The 20922-nt window shown below is 37.7% G+C and overlaps 1 protein-coding gene and 1 pseudogene across 1 annotated transcript in view; one reads left to right on the top strand and one right to left on the bottom strand.

The window, feature by feature from the left end:
* Positions 1 to 20922, bottom strand: part of Kif24 (kinesin family member 24) — an 86173-nt gene that overhangs the window by 37612 nt on the left and 27639 nt on the right. The window contains exons 2-4 of the mRNA XM_004632009.2: positions 9817 to 10461; positions 7279 to 7468; positions 1314 to 1411 (exon numbers count right to left, since the gene is read on the bottom strand). Coding sequence (XP_004632066.1) covers positions 1314 to 1411; positions 7279 to 7468; positions 9817 to 10436 — 908 coding nt within the window. The 5' untranslated portion in view covers positions 10437 to 10461. The remainder of the gene's footprint in view (positions 1 to 1313; positions 1412 to 7278; positions 7469 to 9816; positions 10462 to 20922) is intronic.
* On the top strand, positions 2562 to 3449 carry LOC105742259 (annotated as a pseudogene).

Raw genomic sequence — 20922 nt, 5'->3', positions numbered from 1 at the left:
AGACAGACAGACAGACAGACAGACAGACAGAGACAGACTGAGAGAATACTAAGTAAAATAAACAACCTTACAGACAGATGCAGCAATGTATACTAAAATACACGATTATGTTAAACCGGCAGAAGCCAAGTATAAAAGTATAATATAATGATTCTATTCCTATGTAGAAATAACAGTCACAAAAAACAAGTCAGTGGTTATACAAGACCTGGAGATGGAGGTGAGGAATTAACTAAAAGGAACACAAAAGAACTTTATGGGATAAAATTTTTTTATGTCTTGCTCAGCTATTATTTACTTACATATATTCATCAAAACACTATTGTATGTTCATCTTATTGTATGTAGATTCCACCTCTTTTTTTCTCTGTGCAAGGTCTCACTAGGCAGCTCAGACTCGTAGTGATCCACCTGTTTTCTGCCTCCCTAGTGCTAGAATTACATGCGTGTACCACCATACCCGGACTCCATCTTGGCTCAGCACGCCGGGGGTGGGGCAGCACAGCATGTGGTGCCAGGGATTGAGCCCTCTCTATTTTTTTAAGAAGTTATTTTTTAAAAAGTCAGGGATATAGATGTAGCTCAGTGATACAGTGCTTGCCTATATGGGCAAGGACCAAAATTTGATCTGTAGCACCACAAAAGTAAAATAAATAAAAAGTCGAGCTTCTCTGGAATCTGTGATTCTAGCAAGTCATTTGACATTTTTTTTTCTTTCTCTTTTTTCTGTTTTGGTGGAACTGGGGATTGAACTCAGGCCCTTGCACTTGCCAGGGAAGCACTTATTCCACTGAGCCATCTCCCCAGCCCTTGACATTTTTTTTCTAGTATGTGCCTACATGAGGATCCTACTATCCTTTTTCTTTTAATATATAAGAGGATCCTACTACTATCTTTTATGCTCCACTTAATATTTATTAAGTGTGAATAATTCAAATAAAAATACATGTATGAAGAGTTGATAAGTGATATTATCTATCCTAGTCTAAGGAAAAAGTTAAACAGTAGCCAGAGTGCAAAATTCTGATTACCAAACCACTTAAACTTAGACTTTGATAAAATTAAATTGTTGACAGCTACACTGTCCCTCTAAACAGAGAAACAATATCGGTGTAAAAGGAAATTCTGCCACAAATTTCTGAATGCTTGGCAAATCCTATAAACTGAGGTATTATCCTTTTCCAGAAGGATAAATCAATATATTAAAATACAAATTTATGTCTCATTCAAGAGAACTAAAAAGCTTAAGTGATATTTATAAAGGAATGATTTATAGAAACTAGAAAACAAGAAAAGCAAATAATTTTTCTCACCCATTGAAAATATGCTGAATGAGGGGGTGAGTGGTCTTCATATATACATCTCGATTGGTGCACGCCTCACCAAAGACTTCATCAAAATAAAAAACGTGCTGAAAAATAAATTTGATTTTTATAGAAAGAGATGCCTTCTAATTTTCTTCACCACTATTCTAGGTAGCACATGAAAAAAGCCTAAATACATTTAAAAATAATAATAAGTGAGCATGATAAACTCAGATAATAATTGTTAAATGACAGGGGCTTCTTTTACTTGAGATCTCTATAGCCATGTTCTTACAATGTAAAAACTAAGGCATACAAGTTTGTTTCCTTCTTTTCTTTCTATATTTAGCACAGGATCTACAGGGTCTCACTACACAGATCAGACTTGTAGTGAGCTTCCTGTTTTCAGCCTCCCAAGCGCTAGGATTACACACCCAGTCTCAGTTGCAGGCTCAGTACACTCTGGGGGTGGGGCCAGCATGGCACACTGGGGATTGAACCCAGTCCCTGTTCCTGGCTAAGCAGGTGCTTTAATCCACTGAGCTATTTGGCCAGCAGCCCTTAAAGTTTTGTTCTTTTTTTAAGAGAAGTGATTTAATGAATATAAGAGTGAGCCATTTTTCTTTATGTCTGGAAAAACTCAATTCCATAGGGATATACAACTGTCAAACTCATCAAACTCAAATACTGTATGTGTACCTTATTATATATAAATCATGGTGATCCTCTTTCCTTGGCCTCCCAAGGGCTGGAATTACAGGTGTGCACCACCATGTCTGGCTCCACCTTTATTTGTAAAATGTTATGTTTTAAAAAAGGAAGGGGTGTGGATGGAGTTCAGTGCTACACTGGATAGCTAAGGCCAATATATTTGAAAGCTTAGAGGAATTTTAGATTTCCATTCTATAAGTTACGTGACATAGCTTTTAGTCACAGAAATATTTAAAGTTCAGATGGTACATGGCAGTAGTTACTTGAAAGACCCAAAAGATACAGAAGTTATCTTACCCTGCCCCCTAAAGATATATACAAATGACAAATACACAAATGACTATGAAGTAGTAGAGAACTAAGGAAGTATGCATGGGATTCAATGGAAAGAATATATTCTGCCTAACTGGTAAAGACATTATAAAAAAGACTGTATTGAGAATGGACCATGGGGAAGAACAGGAATTTGACCCTTTTCATGCTCCCCGGTAGGGTCTGTACAGTGTTGTTCCTGATTCCCATCATAACTTAAAGGGAAACTTCACAATGTCCGGAGTCCCTGATGTCCTGCAAATGAAGGAGAAGGACTTCCTCAAGTTCCTTGCTGCAGGAACCCACTTAGGTGGCACCAACCTGGATTTCCAGATGGAGCAGTATATCTATAAAAGGAAAAGCGATGGAATCTACACCATAAATCTGAAGCGGACTTGGGAGAAGCTCCTCCTGGCAGCTTGAGCCATAGTGGCCATTGAAAACCCTGCTGACATCAGCGTCATATCCTCTAGGAACACTGGCCAGCGGGCTGTGCTGAAGTTTGCTGCTGTCACTGGAGGTACTCCTATCGCTGGCCGCTTCACTCCTGGAACCTTCACTACCCAGATCCAGGCAGCCTTCCAAGAGCCACGTCTTCTGGTGGTTACTGACCCCAGGGCTGACCACCAGCCCCTAAAGGAGGCATCTTATGTCAATCTGCCAAGCATTGCTTTGTGCAACACAGATTCTCCTCTGTGCTATGAGGACATTGCCATCCTGTGCAACAATAAGGGAGCTCACTCTGTGGGTCTGATGTGGTGGATGATGGCCCGGGAAGTGCTACGCATGTGTGGCACCATCTCCCATGAACACCCGTGGGAAGTCATGCCTGATCTCTACTTCTACCAGGATCTTGAAGAGATTGAAAAAGAAGAGCAGGCTGCTGCTGAAAAGGCTGTGACCAAGGAGGAATTTCAGGGAGAATGGACTGCACCAGCTCCAGAGTTCACTGCTGCTCAGCCTGAGGTCGCAGACTGGTCCAAGGGCATGCAGGTGCCCTCTGTGCCCATTCAGCAGTTTCCTACTGAAGACTGGAGTGCTCAGCCGGCCACAAAAGATTGGTCTGCAGCCCCCACTGCGTAGGCCACTGAGTGGATAGGAACCCCCACCAAGCGGTCTTGAGCTGTTCTGCCGATGCTTCAGCAAAATGGGAATGAGGCTGATGAAAAATAAAGCAATTTCTGAGAAAAAAAAAAAAAAAAAAAAAAGAACAGGAATTTGAGAGCTAGCAATAAAGGGAGAGGAAAGTATTCCAGGTATAGTGGAAGTACGAACAGAGTCAGAAAGCAAAAGGAACTGTATGTGTAATTAATATTTAAGGATGGGCCAGCATGCAGGTTAGCTGAAATATAGGAAAAGTGAGACAGAAGCCTAGAATAATGATTTAGGTCTATGTTGTAGAGCTCTTAGGATACTAGCCTCTAGTAGGTGATGGAATGTTCATATTTAATTCAGTGAACAGTGGCAGACAATGAAAAACACTTTGCAAAGGAGGAAGATAATCTCAGCCATGTTCCTGGAAGATTAATCTGGCTTTATTATGTGCATAAACTGGAACAAAGACTAGTGGTGAGGCAAGAAAGATCTAAATTAGCTAGCATGATGGCACATCCTGCAACCCCAGCTAGAGGGAAGGAAGAGGCACAGGAGAATTGCAAATTCAAGACTAGTTTGGGCAATTTGGCAAGACCCTGTCTCAAAAACAAAACAAAATGCAAAACGACAACGAAAAACAAAATTAAAAAAAAAAAAATAATAAAAAAATAAACACTGGGGATATAACTCAGTGTAAAGCCTCTGACTTCAATTCCAATTCCCAGTATAACAAAATAGAAATCAATCAATAAATCAGGCTGGAGATTTAGCTTACTGTGATGCCTTGGGGGAAAAGTGTCTAAATATATGATGACAGTGGAAATAAGATTACAAATTTGGCAACTGGATATAAGGGGAAATTTTTTGGGGGGAGACGGGGCCTTTTTAGACAGTTCAGGCTGGCCTTGAACTCACACTGTAGCCCAAGCTGACCTCAAACTCACAAGGATGATCCTGCCTCTGCCACCTGAGTGCTGGGATTACAGGTGTACTACCACACTGAGCGCCATAGGCTCTTAAATAAATAACTTTAAAATTTAAAACAAAACAAAACATGGGGGCCAGGGAGATGGCTCAGTGGAATAAGCGCTTCCCTGGCAAGCGCAAGGGCCTGAGTTCAATCCCCGGTTCCGCCCAAAAAATAAATAAAATATTAAAAAAACAAAAACAAAATATGGCAATGAGGCAAAGGAGAGACAGATCCCATTACATTGGTTCTGAAAAACATAAATTCAACAGCTGTACTTACAGTATTTGTATAATTTAGAGGTTTTTATAGTTAGCAACCCAACTGTATCCAAGTAAGAAATTCTAATAATTTCAAGCCTGACTATAGTAGGCTTTAGAGATACACAACAAATGAGAGATAAGGCTCTACTTTCTGCCATCTTTTGGGCTTGATCTAAATATCCAGTTAAGGGGCCAGGGAGATAGCTCAGTGGCATAAGTGCCTGCCTGGCAAGCACAAGGTCCAAAGTTCAATTCTGGGGGGGGGGTGTGGGATGGGGGCTGGACTACAGTTAAGAGAAAATTGTATGGACAGATCTAGAAAACTGGAATTGGTTTAATTTAAGGAGGGTTTAATTGAATCTGCTCCAGATTCAATTCTCTTTTATTTGGGATTTTATTACATTAGAATGGAAATTTGTTAGGTCCTTTGTAGGAAAGGGAGATTAGAAAGCCAAGTTTATCATTTAGAAAAAGCTTCCAAGAGTTATTGTGCTGGGCATGGTGCTTATAATTCCAGCACTTTGGAGACTAAGGCAGGAGGATCGTTGTGGGTTCAAGGCCAGTGTGGGCTACATAGTGAGTTCAAGTCTTGCCTAAATTACATAGCAAAACCCTGCCTCAAAACGAAAAAACCAAAAACAAAACTTAATGGTTAAAAGGATATAGTACACTACATATGTATGATTGTACTTACTAAGTAACATGATTTGAAAAGACAGTATATTTAGACACATACCTATTGTTTTCATCTCTGAGTACATTTAAAAGAATTAAGAATCAATATTTATTTAGCACTAAGTTTGGTATGAACCTCCCTTTCCTTCTTTTGCTTTTGAGAAAGGAAAAGAGAAAAAGTCCTCCTAGTACTTCTACATTATAGCATTGGCAGTTAAGGACTTTGACCTATGAAAGCAAAGGTCCAAAGTTCAAACAGCAGAAGAAATGCCATGGAAACTATAGGTATTCAATAAATATTGATCAATGGTAATGACAAAGGAGTAAGTTTATTGTGTTTAGGGATAATGGAAAAATACAAAAGATACAATGATGCCTCCTTAAGGGAATTACTGTGATTGAAGCATCATTAAAGATGACTTGGGTAGACTAGTGATTGGATAGAACTATTACTGTAGCTATAACTAGCCATGGAACTAGATAGCATTACAACTAATTGGGCATTTAGACCACCTTCAAAATAAATACATCTCACAAAACCTAATAGACTGTGCATTGATCAGCAATCAATAAGGCTGTTAAAGTGATTGGGTTGGTTAAACAGTGGCCTACTAATTTACTGCCCACAGAAAGACTTGGTGGATTACTCTAGTGTCACTGGGAAACCCAATTTTGGTAATCAAAGAAAAAGAACAATGCAGATGTGAGAAGGATGTTTTAACAACTTCACTATTAAAGGATTTATTCCTGGAGGATAAGATACCAGCTAAGGTGAACTGCTAGCACCCCGGATTATTCATCACTTTTTTGCTCTCTACCAGTTTATGGATGGTGAGGCAAGTAAATGAGAGGAAGAAAGAGAAATATAATGTGACTGTTTAGGGAGCCAGATTCAAAGCAATACAAACTGAATTTCAAAGTCTTTACAGCTGGTGGATAACCTGTTCTGCTTTTGATTATTCACAACTGTTTCAGAATTTTAGGAGTACCTAGTTACACAAATTTACAAGTATCAAAAACACGATCTTTCTCATCTGTGGAATTTACTGCTTCTCTATGACAATGAAGAGTTATTGCAAGGGTACCTATGAGAGTAAGTTCAATACCAAACCTTCTTTGTAATGATTTTTAGCCAACAATAAACATTTTTATGTATCTGAGCTAACAATGTTTTATTTACACCTTTATATGTTAGATATGAAAGCATATGCCTGGATTATATTTACTCATTGCAATCTACCCTGTATAAAGTGGCCTTACCAGAACCCCATTCAGACCAGTTGAATTTAAGCCCAAGGCAGCTCAAAATCAAACTGCTCTCTGCAGACTTGTTGCTCAACAAGGTATTGTCCATCATTAAACTCAAGACTTACACTCAGCAGAGTGACAAGATCACATTGTGAGATGTAGGCAAGAATGGAGTCCAACTACAGGCCCATCTCTGAGTCACATGTTTGGCTGGCAACCACTTATTTAAATTATTTTATACCTGGCATAGTGATGCTCACTGTATCCAAGCACTCAGGAGGCTAAGGCAGGAGGATCACTGATAGTTCAAGACTATTTGAGGCTACCCAGTGAATTAAGGTCAGTCTGAACAGTATGAGACTCTGTCTTAAGACAAAAACAGTATTTTTATTTTCTTCTCCCCTCGCTGTTTTTTATGTATACATTCACACAAAATGTTTTAGGTGAATGTATGATGTAGTTCCATCACGCAAGACAAAGAAATGACATTTCTATATAACCTCCTACACCATACTTTTTAAAAATGAAGGCCCAAACTATCGATGATTTAATGCATATGTTATGTCAGGCATGACTATCAATACCCAAACTATAAACTGGATTTCAGAAATTGTATAGAACCATTTAAATAAAAAGCATTAAATTAACATACTTCGTAATATTGATTCATATTGATTCCAAATATAAAAGGAAAACATCATACCTGTAGAATATATTGTGTGAGGTCTACTGCTTCTTTTTTCTCATGCACAAGTAGAGTTTCTTTGTCTTCTACAGTAATAATATTAATTTCTCCACGACGTACTTCCCTTATTCCCAGAGGCCGTTTTCGAACACAAACTCTGATTTTCTCCATCTCAGTCCAAGGATTCTCTTTATCTGAGGTGTTCTGTCTGACATTTGTTTATAAATAGGCTTTAATTTTTAATAATAGGATAAGGCTATAATGTGCAAGATATTGTCAAGGCACTTTTAAAAATTAATAGATAGAAAACTCCTAAAAATCATTTGTAAGCCTGATATGGTTACAGATGCCTGTAATCACAGCACTCACGAAGCTAAGGCAGGAGGATCACCTTCAGTTCCTGGCCAAGTTGGGCTACACAGTAAGTTCCTGAAATACACAGTGAGACCCTTACTCCAGAAAAGAAAAAAAAAGGCATCATTTGGACTGGGATGCAGTGGTGGAGGGCAGCCCAATACTCATGAAGCCCTGGGTTTAACACTAAGCCCTAGGGGTAAATGGATGGACAGCAAGCATCATTTTGAAGTTAAATAGCAAATCTTGGCAATTCAATTATTAAAACTGAATGAGGGCATATGGGGACTCTTCTTTTGTATATGTTTGAGTTTCACACACAAAAAAGAAAATTTTAACTAGGCATGATGATGCATACTTGCAATCTCAGCTACTGAACAGGTTAAGGCAGGAAGATTTCAAGTTAAATGATAGCCTGGGCAATTCAGTAAGACATGTATAGCATGCACAAGGCCCTGGGTTCAATCTTCAGTAATACCAGTGGGGAAAAAATAATAATCTATTCTGAGACAGTGTCTTAATAAGTTTTCCAAGTTAGGCTTGAAAGTGTGACTCTCAGCTTCTCCAATTACTGGAACTATGAGTGTGTGCTGAGATGAAGATAGGAAAAAAAAAAATTTTTTTTTTCATGTTTTTAGGACAGGGTCTACAGGGTCTACAAGGCCTCACTACATAGACTGGACTTGTAGTGATTCTCCTGTGTTCAGCCTCCCAAGCGCTGGGATAACAGGCGCGCAACACTGCACCCAGTCTCAATCACTGCCTCAGTGCACCTGGGGGAAAGGTCAGCATGGCATGCTGGGGATCAAAGCCCAGCCGCTGTGCTGTGCCTAAACAGGCGCTTTAGTCCCCTGAGCTATCTAGCTGGCCCAAAGAAAGAAAATTTTAATGTATCATTTTAATAATGGTTTTGTGTCAAATCTCTAGCTATTATTGAGTATTAATAACTTATTCATATGTAGTTAATCAGAAGACAGAAAATGTTTATAGTCTTTTTAAAAATTGTGCAAGGCACTAAGAAGAATATATGCAGTGTATTATTTGTTGAAAAAAAAATTAATTAAAAAAAAATTGTGCAAGGACTCTTGGATCAATCACATGGACAAAAAGATTTGTCATTTTTAAGTACAAAGGGCCAAAAGGAATGCATAATAAAAAGCCCAATCTTCCACAGAAGAAATAAACTATGACATACAGAGTTAACACAACTGGAGTTAGATCTATTTAAGATGTTAATTAAGCCAGGGCAACCAGTTTTCTAAGTATATTAGACTTTAATTAAAATTCTAAAGCCAGCAAATTAATTGAGAATTCTTGAAATACCTGAAAAGCAAAAATCTGATGTGAGGTATCCAAAAAGAAAGCTCTTTGGTGCCAGGCATGGTGGTGTATACCTATAATCTCAGCACTTGGGAGGCTGAGGCAAGAGAATCACTGCAAGCTCAAGGCCACCCTGGGCTACATAGTGAGTCCAGGCCAGTCTGAACTAAAATAAAAAAAATAAAGTTCTTTTGATTAGATGACTCCTAATGCCACGTCTTAATTAGAATTTTTTTTTTTAATGTTTGAAAATCCTTATTACTATTTGGGACCTGGGGTATACTGAAGGAAATGTACTTTCTTACTTTCAGTTCTTTCATATAAAATGGGAAGAATGAGCTAACGTAAGAAAGTACACTCTGAATTAAGATCATATTTCAATGTGTACAGACGAACTAAGTGCTCCAAAGATCTACCTAACTACATGTTCCCTGCTTTTAACTAAGCTATAAGCCTCCTGGTTGGTTTAAGAGAATTTGATACCCTTTTTAAAAATCCTGTGAATTGTACAGTATTTTTTCACTGTAGGAGGCCAGTTATTTTACCTTCATGTATGTACTAGATGTATCATGTTACACTATAATAAATAATAGAAATAGGTCTGTTGTAGAAATAACAGATTTTGGCAAGTAACAGCTGTTTGATGCACATAAACAGTATCATCTTTCTTCCATTTGCCCAGTTCCAATTCCTTGTTAATTTTTCTCCTTCCAGGGACAGTATTTCTATTAGTGACACAAAAGCTGTTCATCATCATTTCTCTTATATTTATTTACTATAAATAGGGTAGTTGCTCTCTTCTGGTCATAAAGGAGAGGCCTGCTCTTGCTTGAGGCAAACTTCTCTCAAAAACAAAAAGAGGTAAAAATAAAAAATTATTACCTGATACAAGGTTGAGGGATTCCATAGTTGTACCCCGAAACGTGAGAGATTCTCTGAATAATGGGAATATCACAATTTCCCAGTATCGGAGAAAAGAGATTTGATGAAGACAATGAAGCATTTGTTTCTGTTTGCACATAGGAATCAGCAGCAGTGGCACTCGGAGTTTGTGTTTTTATATGGTACTGGGAATCATTTGGGAGCACATGTTCCAGTACTTTCAGGTTAGTGGACTTCTGCTCATTTTCAGAGAAATCTGACATATTATGCATTTCAAACCCATTTTTGCTAGCAATTCTGTCTTTGTTGTCATTAGGAGAATCAAACTGTAGTTGTCTGCAAGGGCCAGATTTGAATTTTTGAGTCTTAAGGTACTGGCTGCTTGTCTGAAAAGGATGGTTTGGGCTGACTGTTTTCTCTTCTTCCTGCATAATCTTAATGATTTTGATCAGTTGGAAGAGACGTTTGCGGTCATTCATGTCATGGACTCCCAGTTTGGAGTAGTCTTTCATTGTAACCTTGGCTAATTCATCTATTTTCTGAAGGCCAAGGGCAGTAAAATGAGGATAATACTGTGCAAGTTCAGCTTCACAAAGACATTCATATAACCAGGATGTCATTTTTATGAATCAGTTTTTATAAATTCTGAAGAAAGAGAGGAAACACTGTTCATTTAAAATACAGTATACATAATAAAATTTTCCTTTAAAAAATTAAGACAGGATCCAGGCATAGTGACACACACATATAACCCCAACACCTCAGAGGCTGAGGAAGGAAAATTTTAAGTTTGAGGCTACCTTGACTACACAGAGAATTCAAGGTCAGTCGAGAATAGTGAGCCTCAGTTTCAACTCTACCCCCAAAAAGGCATTTAAAAAATGTAGAAATATATTTTATCATCACAAATTTTCAATAAGTGACTAAGCATAAAGTAAAATGTTTTGTATAGCTTATGATGAATTTATAATAGACATAATTTGCTCATCTGATTAATAAAGACATTTTCAACTATATACAGAGTCTGACAAAAAAAATTATACACATTTCAATAGTTTGTCATACTAAAAAATGTCTAGAAGCAAATGGCCACCACTTTGAGCATCTCTTGTAATTGTGGAGGCCAAACGTAATGTATTAATCTCATGACGTTTTAATAAATTCAGTAGTAAAATATTAACACAAATTTTTCTTTTCCTGATGCATACTTTTTTTGGCAGACTCTATTGAAATAGTTATACAGACATACAACAAAAATCACTTACTTCTTGGGAGTTCCTTCTAACTCTGCAATGTCTACTTAACACGTGCCACTAACTACTGAAATCTTGTTCTCAACCACTGATTGCAGCAGAACTAATTATAGATGTTCAACTTAATGGCAAGGCATGTCGCACAACTGTTTCCAATGATTAATGAACAAAGGCTATGAACTCTTTCAAAATAGAAAGTGGAATTCAATAGCAGACTACAGAGGATTATAAACTAATACAACTTAGAGGAAATCACAGTTATATTTGCTGAGTACTGGCAAAAGTTACTTAAAACTAAAAACATCATCAATTCAGAATTAACTCAGTATTTTAGATCATTTTAAAAGGTGATCATCTATATTTCCCTCAGTAGAATATGAATCAGGTTATTTATGTAGGAAATTGACACGTCAAAATTTTAAGTAGTCATATATTAACATGCTTAAAATTTTAATACCAGATATTTAATTAAATATTAGCAAATGATGTGGTAATAATATATTCCTGGTCTAATATTAAAGTCAGGATTCCTGAGGTCTCCATAAGAGTTAATCAAGTTCAAGTTTATGTGTCTACTAAAGTGAGCTTAAATAACATTTTCTTTCTTCCTTTCCTTTGGATACTTGAGACTAAACCCAGGGTCTTTACATCAGCTACCTCTCTAGTCCTTTTTTATTGTTTTATTTTGAAATAGGCTCTTGTTAATTCACCTGGTTAGGACTAGAATTTAGGATCCTACTGCCTTAGTCACCCAGAGTGCTGGAATTAGAAGATTGCCATTCTCTTCTTAAAAAATGATTTGGTAACTCAGAGTTCTCAAAATTCAATTAATTACTGGTGAATTTTTGTTTTAACTTTAATTTATATTTTTGTCTCCTAAGAGAAACAGAAGAAAGTTGAGTGCATGGTAATAAAGACAAAGAGCCCAAGATAGTTAACTTTAGAGGAAATACTATGTAGGCTACAGAAAAAGGCCAAAAAGGCTCAATGCATCATAAACTCATCCAGCCCTCTTCCATTTGTAGTGGATTAAAAATTAAAAAAAAAAAAAGCAAAAGCAAAAGCAAAATTCTTTGCAGTCCTTCCATCTAGAAGTAGAAGCTATTTCACTTCCCAACGTAGAGTCTGTTTCTCTTCCCATTGCATCTAGGATGACCTTATAATCTGTTTTGGCTAGCAGAATATAATGGAAGCAACACTGAGACTTCCATGCCTAGGTCTCCAGGGTACTTGCAATGTCTAGTCCCACTGTGTGAAGAAATCCTCTCAGCAGCCCTCACTAAAGTGGACATCCAAGAGAAGCCAACTTAGACCATTCAACCCAATGGCGTCACAAAATGATGGCAGCCACGGGTATGGTCCCAGCTGAAACCAGGTGAAAAATTACCTAGTGAAGCCCAACCCAAGTACTTGATACTAAGGTATGAGCACTGATTGTTTTTTTGGTTGAACTTAGGTCCCTGTGCTTGCCAGGCAAGTGCTTATTCTACTGAGCCATCTCCCCGGCCCAGCACTGATTGTTTTAAGCCACATTTTAGGGATAGTTTGTTTCACAGTACTAGATAATTATGATACCACTTCTGTGCCTTAAATTTTATTTATTTTTTTGCAGAGCCAGGGATAACTCAGGCCTTTGTACTTGCCAGACAAGTGCTTATTCAACTGAGCTATCTCCCCAGTCCCTTAAATTTTATTATTGGATTTATTTTTTAAGATAAAACTCAATAGAAAGCTGAGATTTCCCAAATATCCCTTGGCTACACATGTATAGTCTTCCACCTTAATGAACCTCACTAACAATGTGCATCATAGCATTCATTAGTTCATTTTAGCGTTAAATATTCTATGGACTTCAGACAAATATATGACACATTCACATCTGAATAAAACACTTTCATTGCTGTAAATATTGTATGTTCTGCTCATTCATCTTTCATACTCTCATGCCCCAGTAATCACTGATCTTTTAATTCTTGTACAGTGCCTTTCCCAGAATGCCATATTGTTGGAATCATACAGTATGGATGTAGCTTTTTGTATTGGCTTCTTTCACTTTATAATATGTATTTAAGTTACCTCCAAGTCTTTTCAAGGCTTGATGGCTCATTTCTTTTTCAGGGGTTCATTTCTTTTCTTTTTTTTTTTAATTTCTTTTTTACTGGTGAAAAATATCCCATTATCTAAATCACCATAGTTTATCCATTCACCTAATGAAAGATATCATGCATGCTTACAAGTTGTGGCAATTATGAACAAAACTCCTATCAACATCTGTATGCAAGTTTTTATGTGAATGTAAGTTTCAACTCCTTTGGGTAGGTACCAAGGAGTATGACTGCTAGATCATTGGGTAAGAATCTACTCAGCTTTGTTAGAAATTGCAAAATTGTCTTCCATGGTAGCTGTATTATTTACATTCCCACAGCACTGACTCAGATTTCCCAGTGCTTTGAACTGTTGCCAATAATTGGTGAGGTCGGTTCTCTGAATTTGGTCATTCTGAAAGGCTATAAGTAGTGGTATCTCATTATCTCTAGTGCCTTTTTAAAATGCTAGTTAAGAAGGATGTACAATACCTCTACATTGAGAACTACGGTACTCTGAAAAAGAAGAGTAAAACAGATGTTAGAAAATGGAAAGATATCCCCTGTTCTTGGGTAGTAAAAACCAATATTGTGAAAACGGCCATACTTTCAAAACTGTTATATAAAAAAACCTGTTATACAGATTTAATGCAATTCTAATAAAAATTTCAATAGCATATCTCACAAAATCAGAGAAAACAATCCTAAAATTCATTTGGAACCAGAAGAGACCTAGAATAGCAAAGGCAATCTGGGCAACAAGTGCAAGGTAAGGGACATCACCACCTATAATGTGAAATTCCACTATAAAACTACTGTGATGAAAACAGCATAGTACTGGCAAAAACAAAAGACCTGAAGATCAATGGAACAGACTAGAAGATGCAAAAACAACTCCAGATATATTCAGCTACTTTATATTTGACAAAGGGGTCAAACACATGTGCTGGAAGGTAGCCTCTTTAATAAATGATGCTGGAAAACCTGACCTCACATGTCAAAGATTGAAATTGGGCCACTATGCACTAAACTAAATTTGAATTGTCAAATATCTAAAAATTAGAACAGAAACACTAAATCTGCTGTAAGATAGAATAGGTAAAATTCTTGAAGGCATTGGTATAGGCAAAGACTTAATGATTAACACCCCAAATGCACAGGAACTATTACAAAGAATCAACAAGTGGGATCTCATCTTATTAAAAAAGCTTTTGAGGGGCCGGGGAGATGGCTCAGTGGAATAAGCGCTTCCCTGGCAAGCGAAAGGGCCTGAGTTCAATCCCCGGTTCCGCAAAAAAAAAAAAAAAAAAAAAAGCTTTTGCACAGCAAGAGCATTATGGTTTGTGTCTAGTTATCCCCCAAGCCTCATGTAGTCATTAGGGTGGGCTCATTTCTTTTGTGATTAATTCATGATCCAATGCTGGGATTATGGATGTGAGTGCTACACCCCCGGGTAGCCTGAATGCAGTATAAGGAAAGGAGAGAGGCTTATTCTCTGCCATATCCCCTGCTCCTACATTTTTGCTCTTACTGTTTTGCTGTTTTCTGCCACTGTGAACTGCTGTCCTCGGTCATGTGCCACTAACCCTCTACAAACTGTGAGCTAAAATCTTTCTTTAATTTTGGGCATCATGTATTTTGTCCCAGCAATGAGAGGAAAGTAACTTAAGGAGAAACCACCAACAGAGTGAAAAGACAAGCTACAATGTGGGAAAAATGACTGCTGGATGTTCCTCTGACAAAGGTTTACTATGAGAACGTATAAAGAACTCAAAACAAAACAGTCCTCCCAAATTTAAAGACCCAAGGGCCAGCCAAATAGCTCAGTGGATTAAAATGCCTGCAAGCAGGTGCAGGGGCCTGGGGTTCAATCCTCAGGCCTGCTGTGCGAGCACCGCCACAGGGGCATGCTGAGATGGTAACTGAGACTGGGCGTGGTGGTGCACACCTATAATTCCAGTACTTGGGAGGCTGTAAACAGATGGATCACTATGAGGGATCACTATGAGTCCGATCTGTAGCGAGACCCTGAACACCCTGCAGACCCTTCCCTAAAATACAAAAAAAAAAAAAAAAAAAAAAGACTCAATCCAAAAATGTGCATCAGAGACAAATATACACTTTTCAGATAAAGAAATACAAGCAGCAAATAAATATATGAAAAAATGTTCAGTATCATTTTTAGTGATTTGAGAGATGCAAATTAAAACAACACTGAGATCCCATCTCCGGAAAGAATGGCTATCATCAAGATAACAACAAATGCTTGTGGGGCTGTGGTAAAAAAGGACTGGTGGTGGGAGTGCAGACTGGTGCAATCTCTATGGAAATCAGTGGGAAGCTAGGATTGAAAGTCCCATTCAACCCAGCTATCCCCTTCTGGGGATTTTCCCAGAAGGATTAAAAACATCATACCACAGCGATATATGTGTGTCCATGTTTATAGCAGCACAATTTGTTGTATCTAAATCCTGGAAACAAACTAAATACCCATCAACTGAGGAATGGATAAAAAAGATGTGGTAAGAGGCCGGGGAGATGGCTCAGTAGAATAACTGCTTCCCTGGCAAGCGCAAGGGCCTGAGTTCAATCCCCAGTTCCAAAAAAAAAAAAAAAAAAAAAAAAGTGGTATTTTTATACAATAGAGTCTTACTCAGCCATAAAGAAGGATAAACTTAAGACTTTTATAGGTAAATGATGCAACTTGAGACCTTACTCATTAGTGAAATAAATCAGACTCACATGTGTAAACTTAGGCAGGCACAGAGGACCACGATTCAATGCCCAGCACCACATACCACGCCAGCCCCACCCTCAGGGTGGGCTGAGCCAGCCATAAAAAAAAAAAAAACCCAAAAAACCAAACCCTTCCTACTGTCTCCCAGGTGTGAGAAACTGAAAGAGTAAATGTGATCCAAAGTGTACAATAGATATTATAAAATGACAAGAAATTTCAAAAGGAAAGAGAAACTGGTTTAGAGAAATGGAAAAACAAGAAAGAGAAAAGCTTGAATAGTAATAATAGCAACTGCTATGTATTAAGCATTTAATATACATATTTAATATATACCAGGCATTGTCCCTAAGCATTGTATACTATGAAGGATGTTTATGTATATGACCTTTGACAAGCTATTTGCTTAACATCTCTGAAATTCATTTTCTTTAACTTTAAAATGGGAATCTAATAATGTCTCCCAGTTCTTAAAGGTTGGGATTCAATGAGAAAATATTTATTTATTTTAATTTTAAATTTTAAATTTTAATTTTTTTATTTTAGGGAAGAATCTACAGGGAGTTCAAGATCTCACTACTTGATTGGACTTGTAGTGATTCTCCAGTTTACAGTCTCAGTCTCCCAAGTGCTGGGATTACAGGTGTGCACCGCCAGGCCCAGTCTCAATTGCTGTCTCAGCATGCCCCAGGGGTGGAGCCAGCATGGCAGGAGGGTATTGAACTCCCTCCCGCCCCTGTGCCTGCTTGCAGGCACTTTAATCCACTGAGCTATTTGGCCGGCCTTTCAATGAGAAAATATTTATAAAACTTCTGTAAAATACTTGTAAAAGCAGCATAATGTCTAGTACATGTTTAGTGCCCAATGAGAGTTGGTAGTTACCACTGCTATTATTATTTCTATATTTCTAGTATCTTCACCACCTAGCACAGAACCTAGAATAGAATAAGCCTTCATTGTTTGGGTTTATTTTAAGCTATTTCTAAGCAGCTGCATTCCCTACTGGATTCAGCCTAACCCACGGGAACAGGTTGTTAGTGGTATGTAGTCTTCTCCTATTCCACAGATTGTACAGATCCTGTGTTTCACACATTCATCCCCTTGGTGACAAAACAAACATTTCCCAATCCAAGTCTGCCAATAATGGCCTCTTTTGAATCCCTTAATCAATACCTGAAAAATTAACATTCACTTTGCAATGCCTGGATATTCCATAATATCATGGGAGGGGCCGGGGAGATAGCTCAGTAGAATAAGTGCTTGCCTGGCAAGCACAAAGGCCTGGGTTCAATCCCTGGTTTCGAAAAAAAAAAAAATCTTGGGAACACAAGATGCAAAAGTTAGTAGTAATTTAGATATGTAGGTTAAAGCAGCCACTGACATACTTCTAACATAAGATGACAGTCATATCACATTTCTGAGTTCCACAATTAGCCTATGTTCTTCTATTTTAAAATTAAATATGTTAGCTGGGCATGGCGGCACATGTCTGTAATCCTAGCACTCAGGAGGCTGAGGCAGGAGGAGCATTGTGAGTTTGAGACCTGCCTGGTCTACAAAGTGAACTCAAGACCAGCCTGAACTACATAGCAAGACCCTGTCTCAAAAAGAGAAAAATAAAATAAAAATCTGCTTTTTTTGTGCCACAGTCCCTGTACAGAGGTCTGGTCCTTCTTCTCATGGGATAAATATCAAACTCAGTCGAAGAACTTTCTCTGAACCCTACCTAGATCCATAGAAAAACAAAATGGAACAAACTGCCAGGTTATGAGGAAGGACAGTAAAAAAAAAACCAAAAAACAAAAAACAAACCCAAAAGAAGTCCCCAGGTGAGTCTGATTTACTTCACTGATCTACATCTACCTAAATGACAAATGCTCAGAGCTGGGAATATATTTCATCAATAAGGAAGATGATTTGAGTTTGATTTCCATATCTTTCTCTCTGTCTGTCTGTCTGTCTGTCTGTCTGTCTGTCTGTCTGTCTGATTCAAGGCCAACCTGAACTACATAGCACGACCTGCCTCAAAAATTTTTTTAAAGACTAATATCCACAAAGTTCTTACCAAATTTCAAGCTGAGCCTTTCACATAGCTCAAAGAAACATTTTAACAAGGCTAATTCCATTATTTCAGCAGATAGTCCACACTCATACTACTTTGGTGATCTGATTAAAATTTATGTGTTCTATTTTATGTCAAGCACTATGCAGTTACTTCGGATAAAACAGTATTATTTAATCTGGTTAAGCCAGAATTTCACTGTGGTGGAGATGAAGAGGGGGTGTTGGAATAAATTTCTAAAAATAAACATAGCAGTGTAGGACATGAATTTGAGGCCAACCTGGGCTACATAGTGAGTTCAAGGTCAGCCAGAAGTACACAGCAAGACCCTGTCTCGAAAAATGAATGAATGACAGCATTTGTCATTAAAATTAACAATTATCTGTGCAAATTAATAATTTTAATATTACTTTTAAAATCTTTAAGTTTTATCCAAATTGTGTTACTGGTTTATTTCAGTAGAAGGTAAGTTAGAGGAGGTTGGGAGCAAAGGACTATTTAAAAAGTATTATTTTCCTCAGCATCTAGAAGCCTGAGTAAGTAATTAGGGAGGAGAACAAAAAGGCTAAACCTGGTGGTTTGTGGACAGGATAAATACATAAATAATTGCTCCTAATCCCAGCATTTGGGAGGTCGAGGCAAAGAATGTCTCAAATTTGAGGAAAGTGTGGGCTACATAGCGTGTTCAAGGCCAGCTGGAACTATGTAGAGAAACCCTGTCTCAAAAAACCAAAATGAACAACAACCACACACACACACACACACACACACACACACGAATAATTAGCGGTTACCCAGACAGAAGGTATACTTTATAGGTAGCACAGATATTCTTTGAGAAAAGTGAGTGGGTAGAACTAAATTAATTTTTCCTCTTTCCATTACTTCAGGTAGATATGGATGCAAGTTGTCAAAATATCACTAAAACAAACTGTATCCAAACTCCAAAATTTTTACACATCTTGTTAGACAGGCTTAACAGGATAATGATCCTTCTCTGTCTACTTTTAGCAAAAGATGCCTCTCTCAGCCATGTACACTTCAGTTTGTTAGTTGACCACGTAATGGTTCCTATTCCAGTTCCTGTTACATTTATTTCTTAGAAATGGCAAGTCACTGTGAAGTATAACTGGTCACCATTATGCAGACTGTAAAGAACCAAATCCCCAATTGACACGCCATTCTGCCTCTGTACTTCCTGCTTGCTTATCTCATATAAGCCCTAGACCACCAAAGATCAGGGCCTGATATTTTGGGAATGATCCCGATCAGTGCCCATTGACATAAGTAAATCTGCCTCCAAATCCTGGGTGTCATTTCGGTGTTTCTATTTGCCATAGCATACTGACCCATACCCTGTATTGTTTAAGTGTGAGCTTTTTATTCTTTTTGGCTTCTCTTTGGACTGAACCCAAAGCCTTACTTATGCTAAGCAAATACTATATCACTGAGCCCACATTGTACCCACCTAGTAATTTTAGGTGCTCTATAAAACTTTCTTTGAGAAGTCTGGCTCGTTGGCAACCCATTTGGGACCCCTCTTGTCTCTCAGGGGATCATCCTATTCTCCATTCCTTTTCTCCAATAAATTTTCCTACTCAGCTGCTGCTATTCCTTTGAATTCATTCTTTGACTTCAGGGAACAAAAACTTGGCATATTGGACATTTAGCTGATTGGGAGTTACATTAATTTTCTTTATATCATTTGGAGGTCCCACTGAGATAACTGGAAGGTGGTAAGAGTTTGCTTTTGATTCACGGATTCTGAACTGTGACTTGTTTAGGTAATCAAAAATGGTCATCTTTGCTTACCAATTGCTTATGTCTTGAATTCTTATGTCTTGTTTTTTTTTTTTTTGCTAAAATGATAATTTTTTTAACTTATTATTAACTTTATTGAAAATCAATAATAATTATATAGCAAACTAAAAATTGTAGACAAATATTGAAATGTGAATGATATTAAGATGTAGACAGTGAATTTTAGATATTTCTGAAATGAATACAACATGAGATTAATAATAGATTGCACATTGTAAAACAATTATTTATAAACTTAAATGAATGTAACAATAAAAACTATCTAAAACATGAAGAAGAGTTTATGGATCAGTCATATAATAGTTCACTCTGTGCCAAGATCGAGAAACTTATATTCATATAATTAGAATTCTCAAGGTAGAAGGGGGTAGGCAATAAATATAAAATGATAAATTTAAACTGAGAACATGGGAAGAATATGGTTTCTTCGATGGGACATTTTACTTTTGCAGTCAAGATCTTGTATTACTGTTCTGTATGTGCTGCATGTGAACTTCTAGCTGCTAAATTTTTTGATGCTCCTTGCTTGACTTGTTAGGTAATAATGCTAGGTAAAAGTAAAGTAAGGGTATCCCCTAGTGAACTTTAATATGAAGTGCTATAAAATGGGTCTTTTTATGAAATCTACTTTATATTTAGAAAATAGACATGCTGATGCTGTTTAATCAATCACAGGGCTCTACTTGCCAATAAAAAACAGACAGCAGCTGTTCTCAAGACATGGATGACAGGTTTCACTGGGACAGTTGGGTCTGATCCTCCCTCTACACTCTAGAAGTTCTTTTTTTTTTTTTTTTTGGTGGCCTAAAGTGTCCTTGAGGGCATTTCTGGTTTCCTGTGAGAAACTGGGTTCGAACCAGAGCATCTTGAGCCTGACTGCTTTGTTCAAGCAGGCACTTAAACAACTGAGCGAATGAGCAGGCCCCCAGTGGCAGAAGGATTTTTTTTTTTTTTTTTTTTGGGCTGGCTCAGAATGCCTTCAGGGCATGTTTGGTTGGCTGGAGTTGTGGGGATCGAACCACAGCAACCTGAGGCTGACTGCTTTGTTGAAGCAGCCACTTAAACAACTGAGCTAACGGGCAGGCGCCTCCCTCTACACTCTAGAAGGAATGTTGAGATTGTTTTGCCTCAGTTTCCTTTCTGCTCTGATCT

The sequence above is a fragment of the Octodon degus genome, unplaced genomic scaffold (genome assembly GCF_000260255.1).
Source record: "Octodon degus isolate 3935 unplaced genomic scaffold, OctDeg1.0 scaffold00045, whole genome shotgun sequence".
Classification (NCBI taxonomy): Eukaryota; Metazoa; Chordata; class Mammalia; order Rodentia; family Octodontidae; genus Octodon; species Octodon degus.
This window is presented reverse-complemented; position numbering and strand designations above follow the sequence as displayed.